Here is a 12,591-nt window from a genome sequence, read left to right as displayed (position 1 = left end):
CCTTACCATGTTAATTGTCACCCTCAGCCACTAGCATCCAGTTTCCTGAACAAGAATAGTTTTCAACCCTGTTCTCATTTTTTGCCTTAGCGGGGGGAGGAAAGGGTGGATTGGAAGGCTTTGGACTGCGTAGTATTAGATGCATTGTTTGATGCTATAGATTCCTTCTGCCAGGGGCCTCACATGCTGCCTCGTTGGCAAAGTCCTGCATTGCAACCCTTCATTTCAAAAAGTAGAGATGTTTGGACTTGATGCAACCTGGAAGTCAAACCATCCAACCTGAACGTCCTCCTTCCCACTCCCCTTATCCCAGTCATGTGGAGATTCGTTTGTGGTTATTCATCGTGGTGCTTGCAGATGGAGGGGTCCTAGTGCTAACCATCAGAAAGCCTTGTGCAGCTATTCCATATTTTCTCCTTAACAGATTTTCTGTGGCAAGAAAAAAAAGATGGGAAAATATCAGAGGGTCAGGGCCGGCCCTACCATTAGGCAGAGTGAGGCAGTTGCTTCAGACAGCACATGCTGGGAGGTGGCAGAAAAGTGTTGGAAGAGAAAGCTGTGTGCTACACAGCCTGCCCCGTGTACTTTAAGCTAGCCTGCTGCCTTCAGGTGTGGTGGAAGATGCTGTCCTATCCTCAGTGTTGAAGAAAGATGCAACTGCCAGTCTAGTCAGCTTCTGTACATGGAATAGGAGGAGGCACTATCTTGTCCTTCGACTCAGGCAGCAAAACGTCTTGGGCTCTTCCTGGAGAGTGTTATGAGTGCAAAATGATAACATTTGGGCACACACGTAAAAATCCATGAATAAGGCAGGGTGATGGCACCATAACCAGAGAACCAAAGGCCACTGGGAGGCTGTACACCCTGCCTCCCAGGAAGAACACCACACAAAATGTAGGACCAGTCTGGCCCCATATATCAACCAGAGAGGGAGCAGCTGCAAGGAGCTTGCTTCACCCCTCCCTGCCAGAAGGAACATCTATGAGAACTTTGAAACTAAGAACTGGTGCCTGAGTTTGACTTTTTTCCTTCTCCATCCCAATCCCTTTTGCTTTTGTGTCATGTCTTTTAGATTGCAAGCTTGAGGGCAGGGACTGTCTCATTACTGTTTGTAAGCCATTCTGGGAGCCTTTTTTGGGCTGGAGAGTGGGGTATAATTATTGTAAACAAATATAATAAATAATAAAAGCCTCATCTGGAAGCACCCAGATCCCAGAAAGAGGCACTTGGATTATATCCAAAGGCTCTCTTTCATTACTTAACGTGCTCTAGTACTGGAATGCTCATGGCATTCCAAGGTTTGTGGACCTAAGCCCTGGTTAGTTTTAAGGCCAGATCCTCTGGATCAGTGAAGGTGACTCTGATACCTTCAGGAACCAGAGTTAAGTTGGAGCATCTCTATTCCATTTCAATAGAGCTGCTTTTCTAAATGGCATTAAACAGGCCTTAGTTATTATGCAAGCATGATTGTTTCTTTCTCAGCCTCAGTAGAGATGTGCAGACATACAAATTTGGAAATGGAAATCTGAAAATGTTTGGGGAAATGGTGGGAGGAGGGGATATGGATAAAATGGTTTCTATTTCAGAATGATTGGTAAAATTGTGTAATTACATTTTGTTGTTGTTGTTCAGTCGTTCAGTCGTGTCCGACTCTTATAGGGATATTATTTTTGAGCTTTTTCTCTAAAACATGACTACTATTTCTTCATACTAATGTAGTTGTATACGGTTACTCTCTTTCTTGAATAGTGAAACATTCTGAGGGCTGAACTACTTAAGTTTAGTTTCCTTCAGATGAGAGAGCACAGGAGACAATGATGTATTTGTAATAATTGCTTTATTTACAAAAACACAGGCTGAGCATAACTAGAGGCAAACATCAGGCACTCCTACAAGAAGATTCATCTTCAGCTAACTCAGCTTGCTTCCAGACGAGGCTGTTATTATGCAATTGCCCTGCCTCATTCATTCAATGAATTTTACAAGGGGTGGGGTGGGGATATTCATTGCAATATGAATGAATATCATTCATATTGCAATGAATATGAACTTGAGCACGCTCCAGGAGAGAGCGCAGGACAGGAAGGCCTGGCGTGCTATGGTCCATGGGGTCACGAAGAGTCGGACACGACTGAACGACTGAACAACAACGGGGTGGGGAGGCAGACCTTTTCTACACAAAGCTTTTGTGGGTCCTTTACGTGACATCATCATCCCCCAAGGCCTCTCCCATTCTTTGCAACCATTATTGTGTTTTTTTTCCTAAGGAGGAAAGTGTGATTTTTTTTGGAATGGCCTCTATAACGCCATAGGAATCTCATGGCATTGTGCACTTCAGCTATACCACGGTGCTTCCTAATGGTTGTATAATGGAACATATAGAAAGGCAGAGAAAGAAAAACCCTGGAGGAAAAAATATGTAAAGGAGCTGAACTTAATCCTGCAAAGAATCCGGAAGGAGAATCCTTGGTAAAGGTGTGGGTTAAAAGCTTCATGTAGAAAATTCCAATCTCATTATCCACTTGTAATCCTCCCATGTTCTCCCACCACTTCTTCCGTCTTCTTTTTTAACGTAAAAAATCCATTAAAGAGAAAAAGATGGAATAGCTGCACAGTGCCTTCTGTCTGTTAGCGCTAGGATCCCTCCGTGTGGAAGCACACTTACATCTCTCTCTCTCTCTCTGGGTGCTTCCAGATGGAGGGCTCTTGGGGCCAACAATCGAAAGGCACTGTGCAGCTATTCTGTCTTTTTTCTTCCTTAAAGGACTTCTTTAGGTAAGAAAAAAAAGATGAAAGAAGTAATGGGAAAATGCAGGAGGGCTTCAACTGGAAGATGATGTCATCTAGACCCGCCCCCCCATAAAATTCTGTGAACGAGACAGTAGAATTGCACAGTAAAAGCCTCGTCTAGAAGCACCCTCAGTCTTTCTGCCTTTGTGTCTTCAAAACTGGTAGACCCACTCACAGTAATCAGACAGCAAACTCATAACAAAACTATTTCTAACGCCAGACAACACAACCTTCCTCTTTCCTTTACCACAATGTTGTTGGTTGCTATTTTCAATGTTTATTTTATTTCCTATTTGCCGACTGGCAAAAAGGTATGCATGGTAGCTTAGGATGCAACAGCTTGCAGCTCCATCTCTAACAGTACTTTTGAAATTGTGTTTTGAATAAAAGTAAATATATTAATAAATATACTAGACATCATCATCATTAATAATAATTACAATAACGTTCACCCCAGCTTTTTATCATGTGGATCCTCAAGACAGCTAACAATAAATCAAGTATTGAGAAAACATAAAAACAGATTAAAAGTATGTCATCATTACATATAAAACACCAAACAGCAACATTCAAATCAAGAAGCAACAAAACCTGAAACAGTACTACTTTATGTAGTAACTGCCAAGTCATAAAGACACGGTTTGCATGTCATCATGGCAATTCCTGGGTTATTTGATATGCAAACCAGGTTTGAATAAGTATACGGTATAACAATCTCCCATAGTTTGTTGTTGGGTTAACTCTTGTCTAACCTCTAAATAACCCAGAGTTTTCGGGTTTGGAGATCACAAAACAACCCAGAAACAGGGTGTGTTTCTGGGTTGTTGATTAAAATCAGAAACGGCTCACACATGGCGCTCATCCCCGGCAATTCCTCAGTTATACAACCCAGGAATTGCTGCCATGATGTGCGAACCAGGCTTGGATCCCAAGGTAAGTTACCTTACAACACAGTCCTATGCGCATCTACTCAAAAGTAAGTCTCACTGAGTTCAATGAGCCTTACTCCCAGGTAAGTGAGTATGGGATTGCAGTCTTAAGGAAGGTCAAGGAAGGAAAATTTCCCATCTCTTCCTCCCCACAGCAGCCCACTGCACCCCATCCCACATTGTTCAGGGGGGCCTCTGAGAGACTTTTGTGGGTGAAGGTGGTGGCACATGGCTGCAGGAGGGAGGAGAGGATGAGAAACTTGACCTCATGGACTTAATTAAGTTAACTTATCTTAGGCTCCAAGTCATGACATGGCATAATATTCTTAAAGTGAGAAGCAAAGGTTAGGTTTGAGAAGGAAGTCACATTCCAGAAGGATAATCATGCTAATCTGTTGTAGCAAAATCAACAAAAAGCTGTGCTACCTTAAAGATCAACTCCCCGCTCCCACTCCCTTTAGTGGTATGGAACACTGGGGGTGGGTGGCAGAGTTAGAGCCCACTTTGTCAAATGCTGGTGGGTAAGGTTGAAATCCTATACCCACTTACTTGGGAGTAAGCCCATTGAACCAAATGGGACTTATTTCCGCATAAACATATACTGAGAGTTACTGATAAGGGTCAGTATGGCATTTATTTCATTTCATGTTTGCCAAAATGTGTTCCACCCTCTGCACAAAATAAAAAAAAAAAAAATGCCCGTAGGGAGCAATCCTATGGCCACTAGACGCTGTGTAGAGGGCCATAAGATATGCTCATTTCTGGGAACCGACCTTGGAGCCCATGGTCATTTCCAGAAAACCGACCTCCCCGTTCGTCCGCACTGCCTCTGAGGCAGCATGGAGAAGCCCCATCCTCCACGCTCAGAAGAGGAGCACAGAGCAACTGAAAAGGGGCGTTCTGGTGGGCATTCCGGGGCGGGGAGAGTGGAGCTGCGCATACGACACATCCAAAGTGTCAGGGTGGAAACTGAGCCAATAGAGCCCCAGAGCAGTTCTGATTCTGAGGAGGAACAGCAATCCGTGGGAGAGGAGCCAGCTCATCCCTCACAGGCACAGCAGCTGGCAGAGATTCCTCCTGCCGGCATTCCTGGGATAGATAGTGACCCTGGCAGTGAGAGAGCGCTGGAGGGGGGCTTGCTGGACACTCGGCGCAGACGCAGGGAGCGACGACAGATGGAGGACGCGGAAAGGAGGCGTAGCGCTTGTTTGGCGCGCAAACCCAAGGGAAAGAGGGAGGATCTCTCCCTAGCCCATAAGTTCAGGGTCTTCCCGTGGTTCTCCTTCAAACGGGGACCAACTGCCTTACCTGGAGCTTAGGCTACTCAGCTATCTTTCCCCAGTGCCGTTCCTTGCTTTGGCGCTAGTGACTAATATTCTGAAAGAGTCATAAAGTAATAAAGGAATAAAGTCTCGGAAAGAATTCCTCGTCGCCTGTGTCCTGAGTTGGCTATTGGTGGGGACTGCAAGAGGCAGCTAGGGGGCTCCTGACACAATGTGTCATATGGCAGTTCCTCTCCCTATCGTCCCCCCCCCCCCCGCGGATAGGTTTGCACCCTTAATTTCAAATTTTTCAGAAATTTCACAGCTTTATGCTTAAGTGCCAGTTTCTAGTAATGATATGATGTCCTTTGGTGTTCCAAGATGTTGCTAACCCCAGGCTAAATTAGGTTGGCCCATTTCTTGAACACTTTGTATCCACCTCACAGGTAGTTATTACATTTGCTTGTGCTACAAATTTATAATGGGCAGTAGAAAAGCCTTTTTCATGAAACCTTTGGCAACCCCCCTACTTTCTATATCCTATTTACTGTAAGCAAGATTAAGTACACATTACTGCAATAATTATGTAGTCTTCTCTTGCTTCCATTTTCTTCCCCTTCCTGTTATCTCCATTAGGTCATTTTCTAGACTGTAAGCCCCTTGGAGCAGAGACCTGTCCACTCATTCTTTGTAAAGTGGCATGTACTTTGTATTGTTGTTATTATTTTTATTATTATATGAATTTGAGGCCTGACCAAAATCCTTATGCCATATGACTTCTAGATTCCTTAAGTATGGTAGTATTTCACTTGTGGTCTTGATAGAACCACAAGAATGTGGGTAGAATGTGGGGCCGTGGTGGCTTAGTGGTTAAGACGCTGAACTGCAGACTGGAAGGTCGGCAGGACAGCCGAGACCCGAGTGCCGCGTGATGGAGTGAGCTCCCGTCTTCAGTCCCAGCTCCTGCCAACCTAGCAGTTCAAAAGCAAGAAATTGCAAGTAGATAAATAGGTACCGCTTCGGCGGGAAAGGTAACAGCGTTCCTTGCACCTCGGTGTTCAGTCACGCCGGCCACATGACCACGGAAGCGTCTTCGGACAGCGCTGGCTCTTCAGCTTAGAAATGGAGATGAGCACCACACCCTAGAGTTGGACACGACTGGTTGGGGACACCTTTACCTTTTCCTTGATAGAACACATGATCCTCCTGTGCTATTTTGGGTTTCTAAGGGTGCAATCCTTTGCACGTTTAGACAGAAAAAGTCCTACAACTTTTGTACAGCAAGCCGGAAGTTGTAGGACTTTTTCCTGTGTAAACACGCATAGGATTGTGCCTTCAGTCACTCTAGCCTAACATTGGAGAGATTGATTCTCTTGTCTTGCTTCTCACTGCATGCCAGCATCTACAACGTCACTATACTTGTTCTATTGCACAAAGAGTTTTTCTACATAAGGCTGTTAATTGCTGTATCTGCTTTTGGTTTTGTCCCAGAATTGAGATCCAAGCTCTACACAAAGAGCTTTTCCTTTGGAAAAGGAACATAACTTCTGGGTGACACTGTGCTACAGAGAAATATCACAATTACAGAAGTAGGAAAATGTATTTTCTTTCACTTTCAGAGATAATACTCCATTTTCCACACTCTAAAACCCCACCGGAAAACTGCTCTTAAAAAATCAGAAGTGAAACTGGAAGATCACAACATCTTCTAAAGAACCCAACCAGTTGATCTCGTGAAGTTTTGGAAAAATCCATTTTAAACTATCTTGATGTCATGTGTCCTTTCATTTATTTGTTTATTTCTTATTTAAAATTGATGTTCTTTTCTTGTTATGTTTTGACATAAAGCAGTCTGTATGACAGTTTCACCATAAAGTGTAAAGGAAATATGCAAGAGATTAAGGGTGCAATCCTATGCATGTTTAGACAGAAAAAAAGTTATGCAGCTCCCAGCATTCTAGCCAGCATGGCTGGATGGAGAATGCTGCGAATTATAGGACTTTTTCTATTTAAACCTGCTTAGGGTTGCACCCTTAATACTTTTTTAAACTTACTATGAATTTCTAAAAACCCATAGCTAGACAGTGCTGTATTCACTGAAGACATTTCAAACCTTAAAAGCCATTCTGGCACAATTGTATATCCATCTCTAATTGGCAACTGTTTAATCAGGCTGGAGCCAGCAGAGAGGCCAGAACTGGTTTATTGTGGAACTTTAGAAGTCCAGCTGTATTAGTCCAGGAATAGCCTTGCACAAATGCAGAGATCAAAAATAAAAGCAGAGGCAGGGAGAGGCTTGTGCAGCTGGGCTGAGATCTAACATCTGCACTAGGACAGTGTGGTGAGTGGCAGCTGACGCCTGGCAGCTTTGCTGGGCTAGGCTCCAGTATCAGAGAGGAGTGGAATTTAATTACTGCCTCTCAACTTTTCTGTATAACCCTATCAGATCATATCCTTGAAAGTCAGGGCTTGACAGTCAGCCTTGTGGGATAGCTGTGAAAAGTGTGTGTTCACATGCATGCGTGCGTGTGAGGGAATCAGTATTTCTAGGGTGCAATGCTGTGTGTTTTCTGATGCCATCTTCTATTTGCTGTGATTGCAGGTACCAAGCGGTGGAGGTGGTTCCGATCCAAATACATCATCACAGGATTTCTCTTAGCAGTGGCCATAATTGCTTTAATCGCTGTGGCTGTCACACAGAACCATCGTTCCACAAGGAACAGTAAAGTAGGTCACAGAAGGGCTTCATGCTGAAACACCGTGAACAGTCTAGACTAGTGATACCCAAGTGGCCTTCACAGGGACTAAAATGTGCTTTGAAAAATTAAGCATAGGAACATCAGAAGTTGCCTTATACTGAATGAGGCCATTGATCCATCTAACCCATTAATCCTGACACTGATTGGCAGTGGATTTCGGGTTTTCAGGCAGGAGTTTATCCAGCCCTACCTGGAGATGCCGGGGTTCAAACCTGGGACTTCCTGCATGCATAGTGGGTGTTTTACCACTGAAGCACAGATTTTCCTTAAAACATGTTAGATCTATCACTGCTCCATGCCTGTTGGAGTTGGGAGGCCCCGTGCAGCATCAGTCCTTCCCTTTCTCTGTCAATATTGAGGCGCAAAAGAATCCCAGAAGGATCATCATTGCCCACAACATGAGCCACACTCCTATTCCTGAGCCCTGATTGACCAGGCAAAGGAGAGGATTATCAGGAGGCATTATTAAATGAGCTAACCTGCAATTGCAAGAAGGATGCTTGTCCATTCTTCTTACAGCCAGTTTTGAAAATGTGTATGTATTTTTTCCTGAACACAAGAATGAAGTTAAACCAGAAAAAAATGTGCTCCAGGGTGCTTCCAGAGGGAGGGTTTTTAGTGCTACCAATTAAAAGGCATTGTGCAGCTGCCTTTTCCCCCTTAACCGATTCATTTTTCTGGCAAGAAAAAAAAGTGGAAGTGGTGGGAAAACTTCTTGGGTTTTCCCACCACTTACAGATTGAAGACTTTGTCATGTGGATCTCCGGTATAATCCTTGAATGAGGCAGGGTGAATGCACAATAAAAGCCTTGTCTGGCAGTGTCCCCCAAGTGTCAAACGTTAACTTAAGCTCTCACAGGATGCCATGCCTATTCATGTCCCACCCACACCTTTTGCACTGCACTTCTCCTTCTGTGCTCTTCTTGATCCAGCTTGTCTGCCAAATGGCTCTAGAGCAGAATTTTTCCCAACCCAGCAGTCCCATGTCAAGTCAAATGCCAAATTAATGATGACGCTAGTAATTCCTGCACTGCCTTCAATAGCAACCTGCATCTCTCCAGGTAGCAGGCGAGGAAGTTTGGAAGGATTGAATTCAAAGATCCCATAACCCAGGGAACCCCCTATAAACTTTAAAATAAGTATTGCATGTGCAGAGGGCAAAATGATCCTTCCTGTCTCTAGATCCAATCCTGGATATGTGTATGTGTGTTTGCTCTGTTTATATGTTTGTAGCTAAACTGTTTTTATATTATGCATGTATTTAAAGGGGTTTAATCTTTGTAAACCGCCCAGAGAGCTTTGTCTATTGGGCAGTATAGAAATGTAATAAATGAAACGAAAATTGCAGTGTGACATGCTAGTGACAAGTGAGTCTTAAAGAGCCAACCATGGCTTCTCATTATAGGTCTGAGCTTCCTATATCCTATACAGATGGATCTCAGTTTGAAACCAGAAATACATGGGCAGGAAATAGAGAGCTTATAAAAAGTCCCAGGTTTGATGGCCGTATTTGCTAGTCTGAACAATGTAATGATTCATGACTACTTAAATGTAAAAGGACACTGTTAATTTCTTCCAAAATACAACATTGCTTTCAAGACAATAGGAAACAAGAGGAACTAGATGTGCATTCCTTAAAAAAATTCCGCCATGATGGCTTTTGCTATAGTTAACAGAAACAAATAATGAATAACATCCTAAACACCAGTGCATCTCCATCACATCCTCCCAATATGCTGAGTTTTACTGAATGAAATTGTTGATTTGTTTCTTCTGCAGTATGGGATAGTGCTGGATGCTGGTTCTTCGCACACTAGCTTGTACATATACGAATGGCCAGCAGAGAAAGAGAATGACACAGGAGTGGTTCAGCAGGTGGATATGTGTGGAGTGGATGGTAAGGAAATGGGCAATATGGGGCTGATTACAACAGGAGAGAGATGATGTGATGGCAGACATACCCTTCCTACCTTAAAAAGAGCCTCACATAGCAATAGTGATCCCACCCAGCGCTGTATTGGGAAAATTGACAAGGAAACCCACAATAAAATAGTGGTATTCATGAAGTGTCCAGTTCTGGGCACCCTACTCTGTGCTTCTTCCTCCCCTAGCAAAGGTGTTATCAGATTCCTCTTCAACAGATATGTTCTGATAGGTCTCCTTCTCCTATAAACCTTGCTACTTGGTCCTTTCCCCCAACAATAAATTCCTCTTATCAGAGACTAGGACCAGGTTCACACAACATGACAGCTCATAGGCTTAATTTGCCTCCAAGGGCTGTTGTGTTATGCCGGGCACCTGCAGGCATCATTCATGCATGGTGCCCCGTGGGCACCTGGCTTCCCCCGGCCGAAGGGGCTGCTTGAGTGTTAGACAACCCTCAGATAACCCATGGCTTGTTTCAGCTTCTCTTTGTGAAGAAATGACTTTGGAATGGGTGACTTTGGAATAGAACTGGTGATTTAGTGAATAGTGTACTCAGTTCTGGACCAAAACTGGTTGGCAAAGCTCTGCATTTTCCTTCCCAGGTCCAGGAATCTCAGGATATGCCAATGATGTGCAAAAAGCTGGTGTCTCCTTAAAGCCTTGCATGGATAAGGCAAAGGAGATTGTGCCAGAAGGAAAACATAACGAGACACCTGTGTATCTGGGGGCAACGGCTGGCATGCGGCTGCTGAGGTACCAAAGAAGGCTACAACCTGCTCTTCCTTCGAAATAGTGTGTTTGCTGGAGGCAAGATCACAGAGAGAAGCTTCCAAAGGTTTCACTGGGGTTGGCAATGATGAGAGTTTTACATCTGTGTCCAGTTTGGCTTTTTCCCCTCCTGTCCCTGGGAGGTCTGAGTTAGTCCTCCGCAATGCCAGCATTTCACAAGCTGGGCGTTAGCGCATTCAGCTGGATGTGAACGTGTCTCAGTGATGCTCAACTGTGTGCATAGATGGGAGTTCAGGAAACTGCCCCCTATCTCTGCCTGGCATAATGATGCAGTGTTGCTTCCCCATACCTTCTACCAACCTCATTTGCTCTATGCACTAAGATTTCTACATCTTACAAAAGTAAGTGTGTTGGAAGGGGAGCACCGTCCCTCCATTTCCCCCACTTACTATTCACACTGTGCTGCAGGATCCCCACAATGGCTACTATTCACTCAGACAACTATTCTACAGCTATCTACTTTCTACCCATGCCAATGTTGCAATAGCTATCAAATCCCTGGAGGTAAACCCTTTGCCAAGACACCTGGTATATCAGATGCTCGAAGCCAGGAAGCTATATGTACAGTGGCATGAAAGCTGCTTCTGATATTACGTTTCTCTGCTCCTATTTCAAAAATACCCATATGAAAGCAGACAAAAAAGGACTGAAGAAGATTCATGACCTTCTTTGGGCAATGGTAGACAGGCCAGATATAGGTAAGACCTGCACCTCACAAAACTCTCAGGACCTTCTTCATAATTTACATGCTTGATGTAAAGCATCTGCCCTATCCAGTGTTACAAACACGCACATCTGATATCATTTTCTGTTCTGTTCCCAACATACATTTTGAAAAGGCAAAGAAGGATATGGAACATCAGAAGTGGCCCTAAATAGCTGGGGATCCTGGTTTAACCCCCTGCTCCCTCTTTTCTACACGCAGACTGGAAAATGGGGATACTGCTAAAAAGGTCCTCTCTGCAGTAGAGGCGACACTGCGCTTATACCCCTTCAAGTTCCAGGGCGCCAGGATCCTCAGTGGTGAGGAAGAAGGTGCCTATGGCTGGATCACCCTTAATTACCTGCTGGGCAAATTCAAAGAGGTAATGTGCCATGTCAGAAGGGAAGTGATGCCCCAGGAAGCGTGGCTGTGCTTTCCTTCCTTACAGTGTTTGTTGACCCCAATTCCACCCCAACGTTCAGGAGATTGTTAAGAATGAAAATGTAATGCATGCTGACAAATTCCAGAGGGGCAGCCATGGTACTCTGTTGTAGCAAAAGCAACAGAGGGTCTTGTGGCACTTTAAAGGCTCACAGATTTCTTGTGGCACAAGATTTGTGGACCAGAGTCCTGATGAAAGGGGTTAAAGTCCACAAAAGCTTGTGCTACAAGAAATCTGTAAGTTCTTAAAGTGCCACAAAGACTCTTTGTGGAGTTACAGATTGTTAGCATGTTAAGTCTCTCATAGTTTAATTTAAATGCACTATGTACTTTCCCTCCTCTCCTAACCTAAACGATTACTGCACCAGTTAGACAGCTGATTCACATGTTCCATATGCGGTCACCTGATCCAATAAAAACTTGTCCAGTATCTTGGAAACCAGTGCAAGGAGGATATAATACTGTCATAAGTGAGCACAGCTTATGCCTGGCTGGGAATTAGCCCCCTGCTGTCTGTTCTTTGGGCTGTTATAGACTATTGTTTCTATGTCCAGAGAATGCACAGTCATTATTAATGTGGGACATCCAGATACCTTTCTCTTTAGCATGCCAGTTGCAGGGGAATTGTATTTTACCACTATTCAAACAACAACTTCCTATTGCTAGGAAAATGCTATTTCCCCACCAACTAATTATTGTCCTCTCCCCGCCCTGCCTGATTTCCAGTGTGATAGAAAGGAGGGTGGCAGAAGAACTATGCCTCCCCCCGCCCCCTGCAGTAGAAACTCTCAATGCCCAATAGGGCTTCTGACTGTAAAAGCTGGAATGTTCCTGGCATCTGCAGCATCCTCCATGGTCAGTCTCATCCTTGTAATAGCAGCTCCTTCAGTCTGCCTACCTTGCTTCTCCTCTCCAAGCCTGTAAAAGGAAAAGACTGCAGTAGCTGATCCTAATGGAAAGTGACATAACTTTCCAAGGGACAGAAGTACCAT

General features: G+C 44.2%; 1 protein-coding gene across 3 annotated transcripts in view; it reads left to right on the top strand.

Moving 5' to 3' along the window:
• ENTPD1 (ectonucleoside triphosphate diphosphohydrolase 1) overlaps nt 1-12,591 on the top strand; it is a 75,266-nt gene that overhangs the window by 44,925 nt on the left and 17,750 nt on the right. For all 3 annotated transcript variants that reach the window (XM_084846679.1, XM_084846681.1, XM_084846680.1), the window contains 4 exons: nt 7,584-7,708; nt 9,520-9,637; nt 10,269-10,419; nt 11,381-11,540. In XM_084846679.1, the coding sequence (XP_084702805.1) occupies nt 7,584-7,708; nt 9,520-9,637; nt 10,269-10,419; nt 11,381-11,540 (554 nt within the window). The remainder of the gene's footprint in view (nt 1-7,583; nt 7,709-9,519; nt 9,638-10,268; nt 10,420-11,380; nt 11,541-12,591) is intronic.

The sequence above is a fragment of the Heloderma suspectum genome, chromosome 3 (assembly GCF_057233095.1).
Source record: "Heloderma suspectum isolate Gila_16-S chromosome 3, 16-S_ref, whole genome shotgun sequence".
In the NCBI taxonomy this organism is placed as follows: Eukaryota; Metazoa; Chordata; class Lepidosauria; order Squamata; family Helodermatidae; genus Heloderma; species Heloderma suspectum.
This window is presented reverse-complemented; position numbering and strand designations above follow the sequence as displayed.